Raw genomic sequence first — 22,058 nt, 5'->3', positions numbered from 1 at the left:
TAGGCTAGTTATCTTGCTTTTCTACTCCACTAAATATTTTTCAGGGATCTTGAAAGTTATTGGTAAAATAATAATAAACCGACAACGAACATCGCCATGTAACGGGTTAGCACTAAACGAACAAAGAAATTTGTTCGTTTTCTCGAGGTGGCAAGAAGAAGAACAAAGTTCGTTCTGGCTGTACATTCATACTTCACGAGAAAAGCAGGTGCCGATCATCTGCGTTTCTTCACATTAACCACGCCCACTTTAAATGACACACAATAGTTCTCGGACAACCGCAAGAAAAAAGTTCTGCTCAGGCGATATGTCGAGAACAAGCTGCGAGAACTCCCACACCTGCACTGCGAGAACAAAATGTTGCAGCCTGCATTTATGTTGCAGCCTTTAGGCTTGTTCGACTTCAAACAGTCATGCGCAGACCATGCCGGTTAGAAATGTTGTCCGACTTCAGGCAGCGCCGACGGCACGTGACTGTGACGCATGTCAATAAATTACCGGGAGAACGATTTTGAGAGCAGCCGGCTGATACAGCCAGTGCAGATTTTCAAGAGCGGCTGCAGAATGCTGCACAAACTCTGATGACACAGCTGTTCCATGATTGGCCGGATTCGCGGCATGACTATAATCACATGTGTTTCGTGTTTATTCTAAAACCTTCTGTTCCACTAATGCTCACAAATTATTTATTTTATAACAGTAAAACATATTTTCATATATTCGTGATGTTATATTGTCATGGTTATCAAACTAAAACAGATAAAAAAATTTAGACCCCACTTCATTGATAAAGTTAATTATCTGAGTGAAGTTGTCACTGAGGCACTAACTGACTTTTTTCAGGATTTTTGGGAGCAGATTGGAGCTTAAGCTTTAATTTTTACATTTCCATAACTTTTTATTTCACACCAACATAATTAATTGTTCTGCATCTGTTAGAGTTTGAGCGGGCTTTTGATATCGCGGCTGTACTTCCTGCTCTACTTCCTGCATTCTACTGCGCAACTCCGGTTCCAAAATCTCTACTGCGCAGACTCGGTCCCAAGATGTCAGCGCCGTGCGGAGCGTCTGAAAGCTTCAACTCCTGGCCAGCGGAAACTGATGAAGTTGCGTCATCCATTTTTTTTTTACGCTTTATGGTGGCAACCCTATGCCGAAACACTACTCTCTAAAAAATGCTGGGTTAAAAACAACCCAAGTTGGGTTGAAAATGCACTAACCCAACAATTGAGTTGTTTTAACCCAATGGTTGAGTTGTTTTAACCCAGTGGTTGAGTTGTTTTAACCCAGTGGTTGGGTTAAATGTTGCTTAAGACAACCCAATTGCTGGGTGAGAACAACTCAACCATTGGGTTAAAACAACCCAATTGTTGGGTTGGTGCATTTTCAACCCAACTTGGGTTGTTTTTAACCCAGCATTTTTTAGAGTGTACTGACTTCGTGATTAGTAGATAGGTGGAGGGTGGAGCTTCAGGCCAAAACACAGCATATCAACATCAGCTGAGGGCTGCAACAACAACTTTTAAACGACAATATCCTTGCCGGACTACTGTTGTCAATGATAAAATTATTTGAAATTAACATGATTTTTTAATGTCTAGTGACATATCAGGGCAATTTTATGATCAATTGAAATACATTTCTTACATAGCCTACAGTTCCTTTAAAGGGTAAGTTCACCCAAAAATGAAATTGATGTCATTAATGACTCACCCTAATGTCGTTCCACACCCGTAAGACCTCTGTTCATCTTCAGAACACAGTTTAATATATTTTATATTTAGTCCGAGAGCGTATCTAAGTGTAGGCGCACTATACTGTCCATGTCCAGAAAGGGAATAAAAACATCATCAAAGTAGTCCATATGTGACATCAGTTAGTTCATTAGAATCTCTTGAAGCATCGAAAATACATTTTGGTCCAAAAATAACAAAAACTATGACTTTATTCAGCATTGTCTTCCATGTTTGTGTTCAAACCTCAAATAAAGATTCAAACAGTTGTGAATCAGTGAATCGATCAATGATTTGGATCGCCAGTGTCATGTGATTTCAGCACTTTGCCAGCCTGACGTGGTCATACTCCATTCTAGTCAGAATATGAGCCTGAAACTGCTCCATTGGGCTGTGATTATGGGGCGTGTTTCAACCGAACCAGGAAAGACATCAATTATAGACCTACAACCGATCAGAGCAACGAAGCGACGCATTTTCAAATGTTAACAGACAGAGCTCAACTGCACTGTGTTGCCAAGTCCACGTTTTTTTCCCCGCGGGGTGTTTGCTATGTCTGCGGGTTGAAGCGACTATTGTGTGATATACAGACCCATGAGTGCAATTTTTAGCAGGCAACCTTGCCAAAATAACACACATTTTACCCCCCAAACGCCATTTTTTCCCAGAGAACCCCCCGAGAAGCTATTGTTTAGGGCTAGTAGTTGGCGGGTTGTGTTGTAAAAACTAGGCAACCCTGTCTGCACACTCGCTGGAATACACGATCTTTGCCGGTGTTTTCAAAAAAATTTTTAATGATACACAGAGTACTTACCCAACATGATCACAGTTTTTTGAGAGAAATTGTGAAGATGAATGCATATACAAACAAGCTCTCCGTTTAGGACTCAAATATAATCCAAACCCATTTGATGACGTGCATGATTACGTTACTGTTGATCATCTGTCCGTCATCGTCTAAACCCTGTCATGATGATTTCATTGGTCCGAACAGTTTCTGTAATAAATGATAATTACTCCTCTATGCAGACCGAGCAGACTATGAGTTCAGACCGAACCAGCCGACATAAAAAATGTGTGGGCGGGGCTAAGTTCGGCTGGCATGCAGGCTAGCAGTTTGGGGATGCGATCCAAATCATTGATCGATTCACTGATTCACAACCGTTTTAATCTTTATTTTAGGTTTGAACAAAAACAAAGAAGAGAAGACAATGCTGAATAAAGTTGTATTTTTTTTTATTTTTGGACCAAAATGTATTTTCGATGCTTCGGGAGATTCTAACTAACTAACGGATGTCACATATGGACTAGGCCTACTTTGATGATGTTTTTATTCCCTTTTTGGACATGGACAGTATAGTATGCATACACTTGGATACACAAAATGTTTTTGTGACATATGAGGACACAAATGTGTATAATGACATGGGTATGACACAGGTATTACAAGGAGAGGGTGACTTGGCCATGGGGCTAGGGGCTAGAAAATATGGTTTGTACAGTATAAAAACCATTTAGACTACAGTACAAAGCTAAAACTGAAAGAGAAATACTGGTAAGGAGAGATAAATCTAACTTTGCTAAGGGGCATTCCCTCTTCCTCACTACACAGGGGGAGGGCAGTTGAATTCCGCTGTCCACACGTGGTCACTCTCACTTTTAATCTCCTGAGTGAGAAGAGAAAACGGCTAAACGGAGATCTACCACAGGGGGAGGATATCTCAATTCTAAATCCTTGGACTAGAGTTTAACATTTCTTTAAAATGAAGAATGGGTCGTTTTTTTTCGGCACATCTTTTTGCTTTTTCTATATGTGGCTCAGATTTAGTTTTCTGCTCTTCTCACCATTTGTAGGTAAGTGTATTGTTTTCTAAATGTTTAGTTTGTACCTTAGTCTACAAGAAGACATGAATAATTGTGCCACTTACTTTGTATGTTTTGTGGCTATAGGCTACCGGTTAAACGACCGAATATTCATTGACAAATACCTCAGAGACTGCCATGGTATTTTTATTATTATTATTATTTGTGTACAACCTACGTATAAGAAAGTATATTACCAGGATGCGAATAGCCGACATTTATTTCTATTTAGCCTACCTGTAGCTCGTCCCACATCAGTCAGGCCTACTTTTTGTTTGGTTTTGTCTTTTAATATCCGAGTAAAGTCAATTGATTCTTCTTTGTTTGGTAACGATCGGTTCATTCCCGTATTTAGAACCACAGGAGGGCAGATTTAGAGGAGGGCGCAATAACGGTTTTTATATCACTTCTTTGAACACAAAAGTTCTACTACTTTTTTGTAGAACTACTTTTCTACTACTTCTTCTACTACTTTTTTGATAGTAGAACCAAACTATCAATACTATAAAGAATTCTATAACAAAAAAATTGCACAAAAGTACACAGCCCTAATAGCCTACTTCATTTATCAAATGCTTGCATAATGTGTAACGTTAGCTCTCAGGAATATTGTCTACAAAATATTCTTAGTGTGACGAACATTTCTAGCGTTTGTGTGAACTTCTTCATTTAGAAATACTGTGATGAGACATATATGGACACAGTGTTTCGTATATCCTGCTTTGTGTTGCCAGTAGCAAATTCTCAAACATTCAAAAGTTGAACGTTACGATTGAAAGGGATGTTCTTGAAATGAGTCTCTTATGCTCACCAAGGCTGTATTGATAATCATAACAGAATGATTTCTGAAGCATGAAGCATGCATCTTAACGCTGAAGGCTGGAGTAATGATGCTGTAAATTCTGTTTTAAAAGGCTCACCAGTACGGGGCAAAAGGCACACAGTATTGTTACAAATAGCACATTTTGCTAAAATAATATGTTTTTGAAAATGTCTAAGTTAATACTTGTTCAGATCAATCACTTTATCAAAGGTTGAACTATTTTTGTTTTATTTATTTGGTTAAATAAAATATATATTTAAAAAAAATGCTTGTTCTTATGTGTTAATATAGAAATATATTTTTAAAATATAGAAACTAAATTTTAAAAAGTAAAGATTCTGAAAGCATGAAGGAGATCCCATAATAATTTAATATAGATATACAGTAGTAACAATAGGCTACATTATATTTCATTATGATGTGATTAATATATTTTTGTATTTTGATTGGTTCATTATAAATATGATGATTATGGTGGACACCCAACTTGATATATACTATTTACTGAATCTAACCATGTCATGTCAACAAATATTAAGTCAGCAGCTGTTTGTTATCATGTTAAATAAGGTGCCTTTCGCCCCAACAGCTGGAGCGCCTTTTACCCCAAATACCATACTTTTATATTCTTCCGTTATTGAAAGACTGTTGCTTTTATTACCTTAAACAAAGCTGAAATTATGACCTTATCCTTATGACCTTTGTCTCAACATATAGCCTATTCAACAATTTAAGCGATTCTTATTTGCTTTTTAAATCTACAACATTAAAAAAAAAAAAAAAAAAAAAAAAACATAAAATATTAGATCAAATGAGCAAAGAATCAACTTTGCGCTTCTGCCTCAAAGATCAGACAAATGTCCAAATATTGAAAAGCGGATGTTTCAGAAAGTGCTGAGGCAAAGCTTTGTGCCATCTAGTGGTTTAGAGAAAAATAAAGTCAAAGGAGCCTTTTATCCCGTGGAGCCTTTCGCCTCTTTGTACCCTATTTAAATACATTTTAATACATTATAGAAGCCCAATATTTCACAATATTGCCGTTTTTTTACTGGATTTTGGATCAAATAAATACAGCATTGGCGAGTAAGAGACTTCTGTCAAAAACATTAAAAAATCCTCTAACTGGTAAACAGCTGTGATTAATAAAAAGCATAATACAGTTGTAACAATAATTTTTTCATCATGTTACTACTCACAAAGACAAATATTAAAACCAGCTGAAAATGTATAGATATAACACATATTGATAGACTAAATTAGTCAAATGTATAAAAAAGCATGTACATTTTATGTTTAATGTTAAGTATATTACAGTTCTTCTCAATTGCTAAAACACTATTTCTGAAACCTTGCTCCATTTTCTGAAACCATTAAACACAAAACCTCCTCTTCAAGCACTATTCACAAAACCTCTTACTCCTCTTGCAAAATGAAACTTTCGCCTCAAAACAGTTTTACCTGTGTTCAAAATCAAACACTGCTCTCAAATCATAAACAGAGTGATCAAAATGATAAACAGTGTCAAGTAATCAGTAAACAATACACAAAAAAATAAAAAACACATAGTTCAAAACATAGTTCTCAGGGAAAAGTACTTTTTTAATCTTTAAATGAAAGGAGTAAACATGTGATGATCATTGTGCTTCTTGTCTTTGGGCTGGGTCAGGCCAGAGCAGAGCACTTCATCGACATCACAAGCAATATTTCCCTCCTGAGGCAACAGGGGAAGAAGCCTCTTGTGTGCCGCATCCAGGCCTGACATGCTAAATCCATGGCTTGCAGCAGATTTACTCTTGTGTAGGGTTGTCTATCATAAACTTTCCATCTTCAAGACGAGAAAATCTCCTCAAGGCGAGTATGGAGGGAGGTACAGGTTCATAAAGTGCCCATTGATGTTAAACCATTCCCTTACCCGAGCAGCTCGGTGGAAACTGACATTATCCCACACTATCTCACGTAGGTGGGAATGGGATTCTCATCTACCTCTTGACCCTGCTGCTCTTGAACATGCTGCTCAAATAAAATATCTCTAAGATTTTCAATAAATCTCAGAAGAAGCCAGGTATTATATAGCCCGAGTGTAACATGGTGATGCAGAACACCATGGTTGCTGATAGCAGCACAGATAGTGACATTGCGACCTCATGACCAGGGACTTTAACAATGGCCCGATGTCCATTATGTTTCGGCGTCTCCTTCTCCTCTTCGTTAGATTGAAGCCTGCTTCATCGACAAAGATGAACTCATGGGGTCTTTTCAAGGACTCTAAGTCAAGTATTGTCTGTGTAGAAATACAATATACTGTTTTTAGAATTGTGTAAGTTGTACAGAGACAGTGCTATACTGTAGGCCTACTGTATGCACATCTGATTCACATATATTGTATGTACTGAAGAGTAATGCAATTCACACAGTATGTGTTAGTACTGTAGACAATCTAAATTACAGTAAATGTTTCTTACAGTTATGTACACTTACTTGCACATACTGAGCTCGCAGTTCTTTCACCCTTAGTGAGTTGCGCTCAAAAGGCATTCTGTATACTTGTTTCATTCGCATCCTGTTTCGATGGAGGACATGGTCAATTGTGGAAAAGCTCATGAGAGTCGTATGAGATTATCATGAAGGACCATGCGCACTATAACGGCCTCTTGTTCCCGAGTGAATACAGGTGTCCCTCCACCTGCATGTGGCAGCCTTGCAGTTCTACAAAAAGTTGATGTGCAGTCACAAAAAATAATCATGCAGTACTATATACAGTGATGAACTCTACAAATGTCTGTTGAAACAGCTGCATAGTGTAGTAGAGTACATTTGCAATTAGTTGTGTACTGTACCTGTTCCTTTCTCTGAATGTCCTTACTATGGTGGACACAGAACATCGGCTCAAATTGGATTGCACTCTAATCCTGCTTCCCTCATTGTCAGTCCATGGACAAGAACATGGTCTATGACTGTTGCTCGAATTTCATTAGATATTTCCAGTCTTTGTCTTCCTCTTCCTCTTTCTTGCCCTCCTCCTCTTCCTCTTCCTTGCCCTCCTCCTCTTCCTCTTGCTTGCTCTCCTCCTCTTTCTCTTTCTCACCCTCCTCCTCGTCACCCAGCTTGCATGCGCACTCGTCCTCTTACATTCTTCTGTCCATTTTCAGACTTTCTCCTTCCCACCTTCAACAAACTGTTTGCTATCTGAACTGGCTTATATTGGTTGTGTCTATTCATTTAACAGGTTAAATCAATTTTGAGTCCAATCAATGACAATTGTTCTCTATTTGAGTTTGAATGTTCAGGCAACTGAGAAATTTGTTTAGCCAATGGGTTTTAGTGTTTTAGCAATTGATAAAACCTGTAAAAAGGCAATTGTAAGGCAGTTGCTTTACCTGTTGAAAGGCAATATGTGTATACATGAATACATAATTATTAGGTGACAAAAACAGATACTTTGTGATTCTGTGCAGGTTGTCTAGTGATTGTCAACTGAAAATTGCTTTTTTTGTGCAGATTTATTATTAAAATGATTTTTGATTCACCACTTGCTTGTTACAAGTGATTAAATACTGTAAATCACAGCCTACTCTATAATGTGTTTAACAGGTACACATGCTGCATGTCCTGTTCAGCTGAACCCACAGAGAGTTGTTGTGAGATACAACAGTTCTGTTTCCGCCGACTGTAACACTTCCGTCCTGCATGATGGGATGGGATGGGAGGCCAGTGAGGGAGCAGTTTCTTTGGGAGAAGACAGTCTGATCACATGGACAGTCTCAAACCTGAGAGAATGGGAGATTCTGCCATTCTGCTTCATAAACTACAATGATACACAGTGTGATTCAAATCTCACAGTGACTGTTTACAGTGAGTTTCTGTTATTGATACTTTTATGTTTTCATTCTCAGAAATATCTAACATATGTACATTCATGACTGCAGAAATCAGTGTGTGTAAATCTTCCTCCACAGAGACCCCAGACAATGTGTCCATCAACACTGTGAATCACAACGGACCGATGATAGAGAGAAACCAGTATGAGCTCCAGTGTGAAGTTCTCAATGTGGCTCCTGTTCAGAATCTCACTGTCAGATGGTACAAAGGACTGACTCTGGTGAATAAAACCACCTTCAATGACACCATCAAGACTCCAGTCAATAAAACATCTAAACTCCTGATCCGTCCAAACAGAACTGATGATAGAGCTCAGTACAGGTGTGAAGCAGAGCTGGAACTGGGAGAAGAAGGACCTCAACCTCCTCCTAAAGTCACATCAGATCCTCTACAAATTACTGTGTATTGTAAGTAAGATCCTTCAGCTTCTAATCTTTTAAAGAAATAGTTCACCCAAAAATGTAAATGTTGTCATCATTTACTCTCTCATGTTGTTCCAAACCTGTATGAGTTTCTTTCTTCTGTTGAACACAAAATAAGATATTTTGAAGAATTCAAATTCACATTTATTTGTATAGCGCTTTTTACATTGCATATAGTCTCAAAGCAGCTTCACAGAAAATGCATGCGTCTGCATTACAATTTAAAGTTGCTTGTTATCAGAGGAGACTGTGTCCAAGTTATGTATTTCAAAAAATGTATACATATACAAAGCCCACAGTTAGCTAACAATGTATTATTAATCTATATAAAAATGCATTAAGGTACAAATAAATGGGCTATGTGAGAAAAGAATACATGTTGTTAACAATGATTAGGGTATATAGAAAATTGAGCATGAGTGCGTGGTGATGCAGAGTTGCGTCATCTCAAGTCCGCGCAGGAGTTGGAGTCGTTTCTTCACAGGTGATGGTCATCTAAAGTCTTCATAAGCTGCCTAGCTGCTGTTTATAGCGTAAAGACAATCATGTGCACTGATATAACGCAGGGTTGCCAACTCTCACGCATCTGGCGTGATACTCACGCTTTCAGGCTCTGTCTCACGCTCTCACTCCGCCCAACTCAATCTCACGCCAAATCGCCAAACCTGCTTTTGATATTAAACAAAGCTATAAGCTTTAATTTTTTTAAATGTGTTTTAATGAATTTCAAACAATAAATAGCGTTTTGGCGCTAATGTGGCATAATGTTAAAGCCAGAGGCGTTGAAAAGCGGAGTTGCATGCTCTCGTCTCCCTGCGGCGCGCGCTGGTCACGTGGCCCATGAGCGCTCAATACTTCTAGCGCTGTGCCAATGAATTTAAATGGCTTAAGCGGATACACAACAGTTTCACCATATAGATGTTTGCTGCAAGTTTTGGTAAACAGTACAGCATAGTGTTAGTGTTTATTGATTATTAAGTCAGCCATATTTACAGGATCGTTTTATTATGGAGAGTGATAGAGATTCAACATTGTTAACATTAATGTTATTCTTGTATTTAGCCCTCAAGGTATTCCTTACTAATAGGTCACACTCATACTCATTAAATTATATTTATTGAATATTTTGAGAAGGTCTTTTGGTACTAAATACTATTTGTGCAACAATTATTTTCAATAAATGACCACTTAAAATATTTTTCTTCTAATATTTGTATTTCTTCTAAAATTTATATTACAATTAGTGTAGTAATTAATATTAAAATGGAGAATTCCAATTCAAAGAGGCAAATTAGAGTCATTTTGTGGCTAAAAAATATTAATGTTTATTTGTAATGCCATTAGGTGCCTTATGGCTCTTTAATAAATATACATGTATCTAATCTAGTTGCTCAAAAATATATTGCAGTCTTTGCATTCTAATAAATATTTAGATATGATGATCAAACACTAGATTTCTTTAAATGTGAAATTTCAAAACTTAAATAACTTGCATCCTAATCTTTTTAATGAATAATGATACTTATATATGCAGTCACAAGTGAATATTAAGGAATGGCACATATAATTTGACCCAAGAAATCTTTAAACTAGTGCCAAAACAAACATATTATTATATCTATATTACTAGATATAAACTGATACTGAATCAAGATCAAAAGCATTACCCCCCCCCCCCCCCCCCCCGGCCCCCGGCCCCCAAAAAATCTCACTCCAACCTGTACTTAAAAGTTGGCAACCCTGTATAACAGGAGTACAAGGTTATGAGATGCATAATGTGAATGCTTGGCTAAATAGATGCGTCTTAAATCTAGATTTAAACTGAGTGTGTCTGAGCCCCGAACATTATTAGGAACATTATTACTAAACTTTAATGCCTACCCCTGAATACCAGTGTAATTTTGTAGACGATCTAAGAGTATTTTATGATATATGGTGTTGAATGCGGCACTAAGATCAAGTAAAACTAGTATGGAAATACAGCCTTGATCAGAAGCTAAAGGTAACTCATTTGACATTTTAGGAGTTAGGACATCCTAACACAGTTTCTGTGTTAGGATGGGGTCTGAATCTAGACTGGAATTGTTCAAAATTTCAAAGGTTTTACATTTAAAATTGAAAAAAAAAAATGTTGTTGAAGAAATTCATAAAGTCATTGCTACTCAACTGTACTGGAATATTTTGTTCAGGTGATGTCTGTTTATTTGTTAATCTGGCCATGGTACTAAATAAAAACTGGGGTTGTTTTGGTTATTTTCTATTAATTTATGTATATGCTTGTCCTGGCTTAGAGCCTTTTTATTACGGGAAGTGCTGTCTTTCTATGCAATTTTGAAGACCTCTCAATTCGTTTGTTTTGGCGCTCTAAATTATGAGATGACTTGATAGCATGAGTAATAGTTGGTAGAAGAATGTTGGTAACCAGATAGTTGGCAGTAGCATTGACTTCAATGGTATTTTCTTCTAAGTCAATGAAAGCCATCAACTGTTGTGTTCAACAGAAGAAAGAAACTTATACAGGTTTGGAACACGAGGAGGGTGAGTAAATGATGACAATATTTGAATTATTGGGTGAACTATCCCTTTAAGAACATCTGTTATGAAGTCCAAATCAAACAGCGTTTTAGTGGTTGTAGCACTGACCATGTGACACAGTGTATTAATGCTGCCTTCATGTGCTCTCTGAATTATCGTAAATACAGTTTCCTAAGTAAAAATTTCACATGAACGCCCTCACATTTTGAATCTTGAATGCAATGATCTCGTAATCACGACTTCAGAAATCGGAATGATCAAATTTACGATAGCACGTGAAGGCAGCATATGTTGTGTGTGATAGGGATCAGATGCAACATGTAACATTTTCTTGTCAAGTTTCTAGATTTGAGTAGTTTTCTTGAAACTACAAGAGTAATATTAATATGAATTAACATAATGTATAATATATATGTAGAAGAAACACCTCTTAAACTGTGTTTTTTGTTCCATCCTGCAGTTAAACCGATCATCAATGAGACCAAACTGCCCTCCATAGTGCCTGTGTTTCGAGGATTTCCAGTGGTGCTTGTTTGTGAAGCCGAGGGAAACCCACCCCCAAATATCAGCTGGAATATCAGCACAAATTATCAAGTTGATAGTAAAACTCTTACTATAAACGATTCAACACCTGAGGATGTGTACTGCATTGCAAACAATTCTGTTGGCACCGTCATCAAACATGTCAAACTGTCCATACAAGGTAACTAAGCATTTTTGTTTACATTTCAGTTCTAAGTGACTTAGAAGAAGACTTAAATTGGCAATTCCCACTATAACTGTTTTAGCTGGCTTTAGTAATGCCGACAGACAGTAATAGTACAGAAAGGAACTGTGGTTGTTTCCAAATTATTTATGTTGTTGTATTGGTTTGTTTGAAATTATATAATAATTTAGCATTCTAAAATGTTGTCAGTTTAGATTTTATCCAAGGTCATTTCAAGTTTCTCTGCTTAAAAATCACACAGATACATGTGATTGATTCTTTTTGTCTTTTGCCTTTGACCCATGCAAATTTCATTCATTCTTCTTTATACAATTTACACACAGCTTTCAGATTTCAGTATGGCTTCATTTGCGGTTAATGCTTTGGCCTTTCACAAAGTCTTTGCACTTTTCTATGAAGCTGCTTGGTTTGTTGGTCTTGTAAGGCCCTGCTTGCAATCAGAATAATAGGAACACAAAGTGTTATGGCTTGTGTCACCATTGTTGTCTTGCATTGATCTTTATTTAGATTAGCTACTGACTTTTGATATGTTAGAGGCATCATTCAGGCTTGATATCTATCCCAAGTTGTGCATGCTTGGATTTAATTCCCTAACTTGCTGATTTACTCTTTTTTTTTTTTGACACAGAGAATTACATCCCCCTAATATTAGGCATTGTTGTTGCTGTAGTGCTGGTCATCTGCATCTTCTGCGTCTACATCTACTACACCTACTACAAAAAAAACAAGACGGGCCTTTATCATTTCAGGAAGTCCAAAGCACATAATGGAACCTTAGAACAGGTCCAATAAAGGAACTCTGTCAGAGCAATAGCTCTGCTTATGTTATGTGGTTATGTCCATTTGCTGTGAGAACAGTCAGAGCAGATGGTCAAATGGATCACGTGTTCTGCTCACTTCACCCTTAGATCTAACTGCCAATCGCATCCTGACACTGTTGGCCAAGGATGTTGATCAACTAAAAATGGTTGAGTAGCATCCTGGTTATGCTTATACTGTATGTTTTATGTACACTGAACATTTTCATATTTATAACATTATAACTTGATAAAGGCACTGAAGTTGTTACTCGTTTCATTGATAGGACCTAGATGTTCTAGTGTTGTTCTATATAGTAGGCTATATATTACACTTAAACAGATGCGGATGACTGATCTCTTGTGCCTGACCTGTAGGATCATTTTGTGATGTTAATGATCCCAAGCCAATCTCATTTCTGTGTGTAGAATACATTCTTCCTTTATGGAATTCACACCATCTGTCCTATTTGGAGCAGAATTTACTTACTTACACATGACATCATGTTTATGTTTTTTACTGTTCAATATTTAATATAATTGAAAAGCCTTTTTTATTTGAATGTTTTCCTTTTTAAAGCAGCACTTGGCTACTTTTGCTCTCGGGGTCCCCCTACAGTTTGGAAAAAATAATGTCCTCAACTACTGTCGTAAGAGCTGTCATCCTACAACAGGGGATGCCATCGCGCGTGCATTTGTTGACATGACATCCCTGATAGCCCTGAACTAGTGATGCGCGGGTCGTCTCATAACCCGCGGACCCCGTATGTCTATTTAATGGTCGCGAGTGCGCGGCGGGTTGTAAAAATATATACAGTGGTGCGGTGCGGGCCAAATAACTTCATAAAAGCGCCCCGCGGGTCGGTGCAGCACTAACAGACCCTGAACACTGCAAGAGGAGTTCAGAGTTCTTCTGGCGTCGCGTGTGAAATGTCTTCATCCCAGGTAACGTTACAGTCAGTGGCATATGCTTCAGCATGTCATATGAATATAATTTCATGGGTTTTATTTTTTTCAAACGCCAAATAATCACGATGCTCACGTTTACAAGCCAGCGTCATTATAGTAGTCTATTGGTTACCGTTTTACAGAATCTATATGATACTTCAATTCAATGTTTGAGTGGTAGGTAGGGCTGGGCGATATGGCCAAAATTTCATATCCCGATATAGCTCATTTGATATCCCGATAACGATATACATAACAATATAGCAATTTTTCTGTTAATTCAGTTTATGAATAGTCTATACAAAATTGCAATGTGGAAATGCAGTTTGAAATGATATACAAAACAAATAAAGGTAGTATGGACTACATTTTTATTTTATTTAGAACCTTTTTTTAAAGCAAGACTGTTGGTAAAGTTAACACCTGCCTAGGGATGTTAACCGATGACCGTTTGACCGATGGCTGACCGTATCAACGTTAACCGATCAAAGTTGTCGGTTAAAATAAATAAAAAAGTGATCTCTAAATTAGGCTATTATAGACAGTGGACTAAACGCTACTACAGTTAGCCGTCTCATTCCAAAATCTTTTTGTGTGATTGAACATATCCCTCGCGCTCAATTTTTCATAACTCGCCTGTTTGTACTTAATAAACCAATAAAAACATTTGGCGCGAGGTCACAGCGTTTGGGTTTGCGCGCTCACAAGGTTTGCAAAAATTAAACACTCGAGGTTAGAGCCAGGGCAGACGACAGTATGAAGCGTGCATTTCGCTTAAGATGGGCTTACATTTGGAAATATATTACATCTTCATTTCAGTGGTAACACATAAGGTGTTGATCGTCTTTCTTTATTATTGTTAGCACTACCTCGAACTAAAGCGGCCTCTTCGGAGCCGTCATTTTCTTAAATGAGCCGCGGCAATGTTTCAAATGAGCTTCTAACGCTGGACAAACGCCTTTATTTACAACGCGATCACCTTGTACCTAAACCATTTCGAAACTAATGAGCCATTTGTCCTCTGATTACAAACAAGCTCCTCTGCGGCGCGTTTGCGGGACTCGTGTTTCGCGCTGTGGGGGATTTAAAAAAAGTGACGTGAGTGGAAGGGAGGCGGCAGCGCGTGTGTGTGTGAGTGAGAGAGCGAGAGAGAGACAGAGGGAGCGCGGCTCGCGGCTATTATTTCAAATAGCGCAGCATATTTTAAACTAATCGGTTAACCGGTTTCAACCGGCTAATGAGGCTCGGTGGTCGGTCAAGAAAATGTTTAGTTTTCGCCATCCCTACACCTGCCATTAAAATATTTCAATATATGGCTGGTGTGCCACGCATAAAAGCCCATTGCAGCGTCTGTGTCTGAAGTTTGTTTTGAGCGCTTATGCCACTATTCTGGCATAATTACTCTGAGAATTACCCTGGTCTGAACCGCGTCTACTACCGTCTTCCTCCATGTTTGTTTATGTATTGCAGCGTGCATGGGCATGCCGTGGCGTGAGGTGCATCTTGACGTAAAATTCTGCAGTAAACGCCTTATCGTGGCGTAAGCGATAGAGCCTAATATATAACGATAGACATTTTCTATCGTCCAGGCGATATATTTCGTCATATCGCCCAGCCCTAGTGGTAGGTAATCACCATAACAAGCAGGACAGCATCGGTCGAGCACGCCTCCTTCAGCTCACGCCAACGAGCAAACGCTGGTCACATGTTGATCCTCGTCCTGCCTTTAAACCCATCACTTTTTCGTTTCCTCTTATTGCTTTCCTCCAATAAAACCTTTTCTTTCTTATTTGTCTCTGCTGCTTCGGACATGACTATATTATCCAACGAACAAAGTTGGGCTCGCACGTCCGAATTTAAGGAAGTGTGTGTGTTGGTGGAAGTAACGTATATGCCGTAAAGCTGTCGAATTTTGTAGTTCTTTTTGTTCTCGGGTTACTACCCGAAACCCGAAGTTTAAAAGTACGATTAAAAACGATACAGACCCCATCAGGCTATGGCAGACGTGTCATTCAACCTATTGTAAGTCGATTTATCATCACAAGAGTCTTAAAAAATATATTATGAAGGTTGAAAAGTTACCTAGTGCTGCTTTAAACAATGCTAAGTGTAAAAATGCATTCACTGCAGTAGCTCTGCGTTAGCTTCGCAATAATGGCCATAATCATTGTGAAACGCCAGAGCTCTTGTCGCTTTGTTTTTAGCTTACCAGTGAAGCATTTTTTTTGCGTGTCAAGATGATGAATATAGATGATTCCCATTTTATATGGGCTGATGTATTTCACATTAGTCAAAATCATTTTTCAGGGGCATGTATGTGTATTGGTCAAAGCTCTGACAAAGCACAAAACTGGCTGCCAGTTTGTAAGCCTTAAGAGTGCACATATTTTTGGTTTATCTTTTACTGGTTGATACAGCAGTGGTTTTGGACTTTGTATTGGCATCTGTGCAAATGCATATTTATTTAATTTTGTCATTAAAAAAAGCCCTATTTACAAATACAAGTGTCCATGTGCACTTGTTTGATTCTATAGGTTCATTACAATGTGGTATTTGTTAACCACACAATGTGTGAACTAGAACACAACTGAATGCCTTATTCACCTCAGCCCGTATTGCTTGCTGGTACGACGAATCTGTTCCTTTTAACTGCCACACTTCAGTCACAAGGATAAAGCCTTTGTGACCACTGCACCAGCTAATAAGTGAATGTTCTCAAAACGTCCTGGGCTGGCTGGGTTCTCTCAAAGTCAACATTCTTACAGTAACGTTGAACAAATGTTCGTTCAAAATAATCTGGTCTTTAATTATGTTCTCGAAACGTTATTTATACATTATTCATGGACAGTTTCTACTGAAACATTGGAATTTTTTTTTTTTTTTTTTTTTTTTAGAATTTTCAAAGAACTTGTAAAGTTATAAAACAAAAAGATTTCCTGAGTGATCACATAATCAAGGATTTAAAAAAAAAAAAAAAAAAACATTAAAAAATGAATATTTTGAATGTTAAGAAAACATTAAGAAATAACGTTTGCTAAACCAAGGCTCCAGCCTAGTTCCAGACTGAAATACATGTTTTAGCTGTTTAAATAAAATGTTTTAATTATCTTTAAAATAAAATATGTGTGCTATTGTTTTGTCTCAAGTTGCACATCAGAAATGTTTTTATTTTTATAAGGCACGTTTATAAAGCTATTTGAATTTAATCCTTAATCCTTGCATAATCTAATCCCTGTCTGTGAAACCGGGCCAATATTAACATAAAATAACATTTTTGTTAGATGGTATGGGGCCAGTCTGATCACCTCATGATGCACTGGTTGCACTCTCTCAGAATCTCATGAATGAATCTCACTTAACCATGTCAGATGTCACTGTTATCATGAGTATGAGGTATTCAGACATGCTGCTCCTTTCATGCATACTAAGTAGGCTATGAGATCACTCATGACCAATGATTGAGGATGTCCAGTATGACTCACTATAAGTAAACGTCGTGAAAAGAATTGTGAAAGAAAACGAGCGATATAAAAACAGAATGTATGCCAAACTATGTTTTTATACAGACCCACCCTTTTCCATATCTCAGACTCAGATCGAGGATTTGTTGACAATGGAGGGAAATGGAGTGAAGTAGAGTTCCCAAATGCAATGTTCAAAAAATCATTGCCTTTTCTAAAAGATGAATGTGATCTCTTTTGTAAAACCCCAATTTAAAGTGATAGGGTCGGCTACAAATGAATAAAGTTGCAACGTGCACTTAGAGAGATGTGTGGGGGAGGGATAACATTAAAACAGGCAGCTTTGCGAGGGCAGACTGGGCAGTGGTTTCCTGCGATAAATGAAGGGTCCGAGTCCGTGTGGTGTGTTACCGCTTAAACAATTAAACACTGTTTGCTGGTTGAAAACCGTTGTCGATACAGCGCAACTACCAGTAAAATGACGGCGCACAGCGCTCGGATACTCTTCATGTGTCTAATTTTGAATCTGCTGTCGCGGCGGTGTGCGTTGGATGGTAGGACATTTATGTAACGGATGTTGTATTTTTCTAAAATAATCTTATTTTCAGAACGGATTTCAGTGTTAAACTTGTTAAGGCTGTATTGAATACGTTAAGTGTGACAATGTCTCGCTTCTGAAAATACTTTTGAGTTGCCTAACACTGTTTAAATAACGATAACCTTGTCAAACAAGATTGCCTAAATAAAATGTGTTTGTTATCATTGTCGGCCTGCATCGAGCTAACCACAGCCAACCATAAAAATAACGTTAGTGTGATAGCGTCCCATAAGTCCGTTATACAAGTTATGCGGATCCTAAAGTTGTTAACTTACAGTTTTTGTTTAACATAATTATCATTGTTAGTTGAGACTTGCTAAAGTTTCACCCAGTTTGCTGATGATGGTCTTGCTTCAGGAATACCGGTAACTCATACAACCAGTGTTTGGATTTCTGCAAAAAAAAAAAAAAAAAGTCTTAAATAGGTGGTTTAACAGTTACTGTACTTAGCCATGTCCGGCTAGTTAGGGGCTTAACAGCTAACCACTAACTTAGCCAAGATACCAGCAGGTAAACCAGCTAAGACCTAAGTTATGTATGCTGGTTCAAGCTTTTTTTATTATTTATTTTTTAGCAGGGATAAATAGAAAATGGCTCCCATGAAGTCCAAAAACATCACACCCCACCAACATTCACTGGAAAAACACTGCTTACAATAAAAAACAGGAAGTTAACCATTACACAGAATGGAAGCAAAAGGCCAGTGTGTTGGAAAATACATCTTAAGATGATGAGTGTGCTTTGTGACATGGTTGATGGTCATTGATGGTCAAAGAGCAATAGTTGCAACATAGCCTACCAGCTACAGCCTATCTAGCCTGTGTCAAAACTGCACTCAGCTTAAGCAGATATGTTTTTAAAATCAAATTTCTGCAATGTTTTTTTTTTTCTTAAATGAAAAGTATATGTTGCTCTTATTTTTAAGTATTTGTGATGCAGTTTGAGTTATTGCATTTTAGTTACTCTATTATTATTACTTAATATGTGTTTCAGATATTTCCATCAGCGCTGGAGATCATAATGGACCAATGATAGTGGGCAAGCAATATCTGCTCCGGTGTGACGTTCACACTGTGGCTAAGATGGTTTTTGTGAGATGGTACAGCAGAAAGCATTTAGTGAATCAAATAATCTTCACTGATCCCTTCAATACTTCAGACCGTAATACATCGAAACACCACTTCAGTCCAAACAGAGCTGATGATGGAGCTCAGTACAGGTGTGAAGCAGAGCTGGAACTGGGAGAAGGACCCCAACCTCCTCCTAAAGTCACATCAGATCCTCTACACATTACTGTACACTGTAAGTATAATCATTTAACACATAAACACTTATTAAAGTGGTCCTAATTATAATGTGAATAATCATGTTTGGTTTTTTTTGCTCCTTGCTGCAGTTAAACCGATCATCAATGAGACCAAACTGCCCTCCATAGTGCCTGTGTTTCGAGGATTTCCAGGGGTGATTGTTTGTGAAGCCGAGGGAAACCCGAAACCAACAATCAGCTGGAATATCAGCACAAATTATCAAGTTGATAATGAAACTCTTACTATAACAGATTCAACACCTGAGGATGTGTACTGCATTGCAAAAAATTCTGTTGAGACCGTCATCAGACATGTAAAAGTGGTATTAAAAGGTAACTGCATTTTTGTTTATATTAGGTTTACTTTTCCAAAATCTGCTTCTGCTTTCTTGCAGTATTACTTTAAAATATGTGAATGTTTGATTAGACTAAAGACTTTTAAAAAATTACGTTTATGACCACACTAGTTCAAATACACAATGAATTTAGCAAATCATAATGAATGCAATAATCTGAATTGTAATGAATAAAGGCATCCAAAGAATTTGATTTAACAAATGTTGGAAACTCATTAGGATATTAAGTAAAGATCCTGTTCCATGAAGATATTTTGTAATTTCCTAATGTAAATACATATAAACATTATTAATAATAATAAGCAGTGCTAACGACTTAATTTGGACAACTTTATAGACGGTTTTCTTAATATTTCGATTTTTTGCACACTCAAATAGTTGTATCTTTATCAAATTCGATAATGTATACATCTCAATTTTTTGTTTTAAAAAAAGACCCTAATGACTGGTTTTGTGGTACAGGGTCACTGGCAAAAGCATTAAGTATTGTTTTCTTCAGGTCAAAATTTGGATATTTAGCACTTACTGATCTTTTGGTGTGTTTTATTTCTCTTGACACAGAGGATTACCTGCCCTTAATAGCAGGACTTGTTGCCATCACAGTGGCATTCATCTCAGTCATCTTCATCTTCATCTACTCTATCTACTACAAAACAGCCAAGACGGGCCGTTATAGCCTGAATGATGCCAAGCCTACTACACAAAATGGAAACATAGCACAGAATGGCAAAGACAGCACTATCCCTATGAAGAAACTCTCTCAGAGCAATATCCTTGCTTAGGTTATGAATCCCTGGGCTTGTTGCATCTGCCTAGCCCCACTGTCCACATTAGGGAATAGATTGTTTTACACTGGAAGTCTCCAGGTCGCAGTACTGAGGCTAGTTTCTTCATGACTTCATTCTAAATTGTTTTTATTTTATGGAACATTGGCCTATTCACTTCTCTCTTAGATCCAGTTTTCAGTTAGTGTTAACGCCATTGCGAAATAAACTTTTTAGTTTCCCGCAATCTGCTATTTAAATGACTGACAGAACAAATGTTGAGGTGATGACAGAAATCCTGAAGGAATTTCAAGGTGAAGGACCGGACGCCTGCATTGGACATGTTCAGGATCTTGATGATTCTTGATGTTCTTCGACTACAAAGTGATATTACTTGGTTGATTAATATCTGCCTTGTACACTAGTTTAAGGGAATTTTAAGCTCTTGTTGCGTAACAAGACTTTTGTATGTCTCAGGCACATTGATCAGTTTATGTTTTGTCAAATGCTATACAGTATAAATTGAGATAGACACCACATTTGAGTCTGTAACTCTGGTAAACAGCATTCCTTTAAAGTTTTAGTTCCTCTGGAAAAATCTGCACTTTAGAGGTTGTTGACTGTGAAGAAGTGAAAGCTTGTGTATGAGGTCTCTCATGTTAAACCTGTGGGAAAAATCTCTCAGTCTGTTAAATAAACAAAACAAAAAAGTGCCAGTTTTATGGCTCTAGCAGTATAATGATGTTACGCATAGTTAACTCAAAAATGACCAATCTGTCATAATTTCCTTACCCTCGTGTGTGTGTGTGTTTTTTTTTTTTTTTTTTTTTTTTTCAGGCACACAAAAGTAGATATTTATGAACAATTTCTTTTTCGGTCTGAAAGATTTTTTACCTCTTGTGTTCCACAAAACATTGAAAGTCATATGGGTTGTGAAAGACATGTTTTTATATCATTTTGTTTTATATTTATTATAATCTGAGTTCGGGCCGAATTCCGAGCTCAAAGCCCCCCTGGCCCCCCTCCACCGGACAGCATGCCAAATGCACATTTAAATTTACTCTATAAATTATATGTAAGTGTGAACTCATGAAATGAGGGCAAGTAAATGATGACAGAACTTTCATTTTTGTTTGAACTGTTTCATGTAGAATGTAATCGCACCTGTATTACTGTGGGGTTTAAATTTTATGGAATTTACACCGTCTCCATATAAACACATGGCATATATGTGATTTTAATTTTTGTACATGCATTTGTTGAAAAGAATTTAAGAAAACATACTTTGTTTAAAAAAAACTAAAATAAAAATATTTGTACTTTTGACCTGTCTTGCAAAATAATTACTATACTTATTTTGTATTGAACAACTGCATCAAGGGGGTAAATGCAGAGTGGTGTGTACAAGAACTAAACAATAATATTTTACGTCAGTTGTCTATTTGGCCTTTTCTGTTTGTTTGCTCCTTGCTATTTACAGATTTATTTAATTGTGCACAACTATTGAGTATGGCATGATATTTTCCGGTCAATATTCAAAAGCAATTGCAAATATGTGCAACTGCATTTTGTGACATAATAGAAAAACTAATGAAGACTGAACCAAAAAGATATTTAGGGACAGGCCCAAGCCCTGAAAGGGCAATGGCCTTATTGTTTTTCTAAATATTATTATTGTTATTAATAATGTTTTTTCACCCCGACTTCTGTGGCACTTTTGGGACCCTTAACATACTCAAAAGCGCTTAAACTTTCCAGATACAACGGAATCTGCAGCCATCAGGGCCAGGCCAAAGCTGGTAGGCGTGGTAGAGGGGCACAGAGCTCGACAGCGCCCCCTTAAGTG

The 22,058-nt window shown here is 37.5% G+C and overlaps 1 protein-coding gene and 1 long non-coding RNA gene across 2 annotated transcripts; one reads left to right on the top strand and one right to left on the bottom strand.

Annotated features, from left to right (window-relative positions):
- Positions 1 to 3,412: 3,412 nt before the first annotated feature.
- icam3 (intercellular adhesion molecule 3) lies at positions 3,413 to 21,536 on the top strand. Its single transcript, XM_067421201.1, has 7 exons — positions 3,413 to 3,587; positions 8,011 to 8,271; positions 8,376 to 8,705; positions 11,716 to 11,958; positions 18,780 to 19,088; positions 19,183 to 19,425; positions 20,010 to 21,536. Exons 1-7 carry the CDS (start codon positions 3,497 to 3,499, stop codon positions 20,228 to 20,230), a joined length of 1,698 nt encoding a protein of 565 aa, XP_067277302.1. The 5' UTR covers positions 3,413 to 3,496; the 3' UTR covers positions 20,231 to 21,536.
- On the bottom strand, positions 6,499 to 7,457 carry LOC137054363 (uncharacterized). The gene is made up of 3 exons (XR_010899967.1): positions 7,257 to 7,457; positions 6,898 to 7,125; positions 6,499 to 6,700 (listed from the first exon to the last, which is right to left on the bottom strand). It is a non-coding gene; the product is annotated as an uncharacterized lncRNA (long non-coding RNA).
- Positions 21,537 to 22,058: the final 522 nt, after the last annotated feature.

The sequence above is a fragment of the Pseudorasbora parva genome, chromosome 2 (genome assembly GCF_024679245.1).
Source record: "Pseudorasbora parva isolate DD20220531a chromosome 2, ASM2467924v1, whole genome shotgun sequence".
Lineage (NCBI taxonomy): Eukaryota > Metazoa > Chordata > Actinopteri > Cypriniformes > Gobionidae > Pseudorasbora > Pseudorasbora parva.
This window is presented reverse-complemented; position numbering and strand designations above follow the sequence as displayed.